The sequence below is a fragment of the Haliaeetus leucocephalus genome, unplaced genomic scaffold, assembly GCF_000737465.1.
Source record: "Haliaeetus leucocephalus isolate CR32 unplaced genomic scaffold, Haliaeetus_leucocephalus-4.0 Scaffold395, whole genome shotgun sequence".
Lineage (NCBI taxonomy): Eukaryota > Metazoa > Chordata > Aves > Accipitriformes > Accipitridae > Haliaeetus > Haliaeetus leucocephalus.
In genome coordinates, this window is record NW_010972831.1 from 3,993,809 (window position 1) to 3,994,459 (window position 651).

Below are 651 nucleotides of genomic sequence, written 5' to 3' on the forward strand. Positions count from 1 at the left end.
CTGGCACGGTGCTGCTGGGGGGCTCTGAAGTGCCGGACCCTGGCATGGGGCTGCACATGTGGGCTGGCACGGTGCTACCGGAGGGCTCTGGGGTGCTGGGCCCTGGGACAGGGCTGCACAGGGGGGCTGTCACAGTGCTGCCAGAGGCCTCTGGGGTGCTGGGTGCTGTCACAGTACTGCTGGGGGGCTCCGGGGTGCTGGGCCCTGGGGTGGGACTACCAGGCGGCTCTGGCTTGGTCCTGCTGGGAGGCTCCAGGGCACTGGGCGCCAGGGTGGGATTGCTGAGGATCTCAGGGGCACCAGGCTTCAGAGCAGGAGTTCCGAGGGGCTCCAAGGTGCTGGAGCCTAGGGTGGGAGTCCCTGGGGGCCCCGAGGTGCAAGGCACTAGGGTGGTGCTGCTGGGGGGGAGCAGGATAGCACTTCTGGGGCGTCCTGGTTTGCAGGGCACTGAGGTGATGCTGCTGGGGGGGCCCCGGGTGCAGGATACTGGGGTGGCGCAGTCATGGTCCTACAGGACATTTGGGGGGGGTAGAGGGGGTCAGGGCTGCCCTGCCCTTCCCCCCAACACCCCATAGCCGTTTGCCCCAGTCTCCCCATTTCCCCCAGCCCAGTAGATACACTTATCCTCCCACTACCCTGGTACCCCCCCCC

General features: G+C 67.9%; 1 protein-coding gene across 1 annotated transcript in view; it reads right to left on the bottom strand.

Moving 5' to 3' along the window:
• Positions 1-651, bottom strand: part of SPAG5 (sperm associated antigen 5) — an 8,705-nt gene that overhangs the window by 7,344 nt on the left and 710 nt on the right. Inside the window, exon 3 of the mRNA XM_010573928.1 lies at positions 1-508. This exon is cut by the window's left edge and continues 745 nt beyond it. Coding sequence (XP_010572230.1) covers positions 1-508 — 508 coding nt within the window. The remainder of the gene's footprint in view (positions 509-651) is intronic.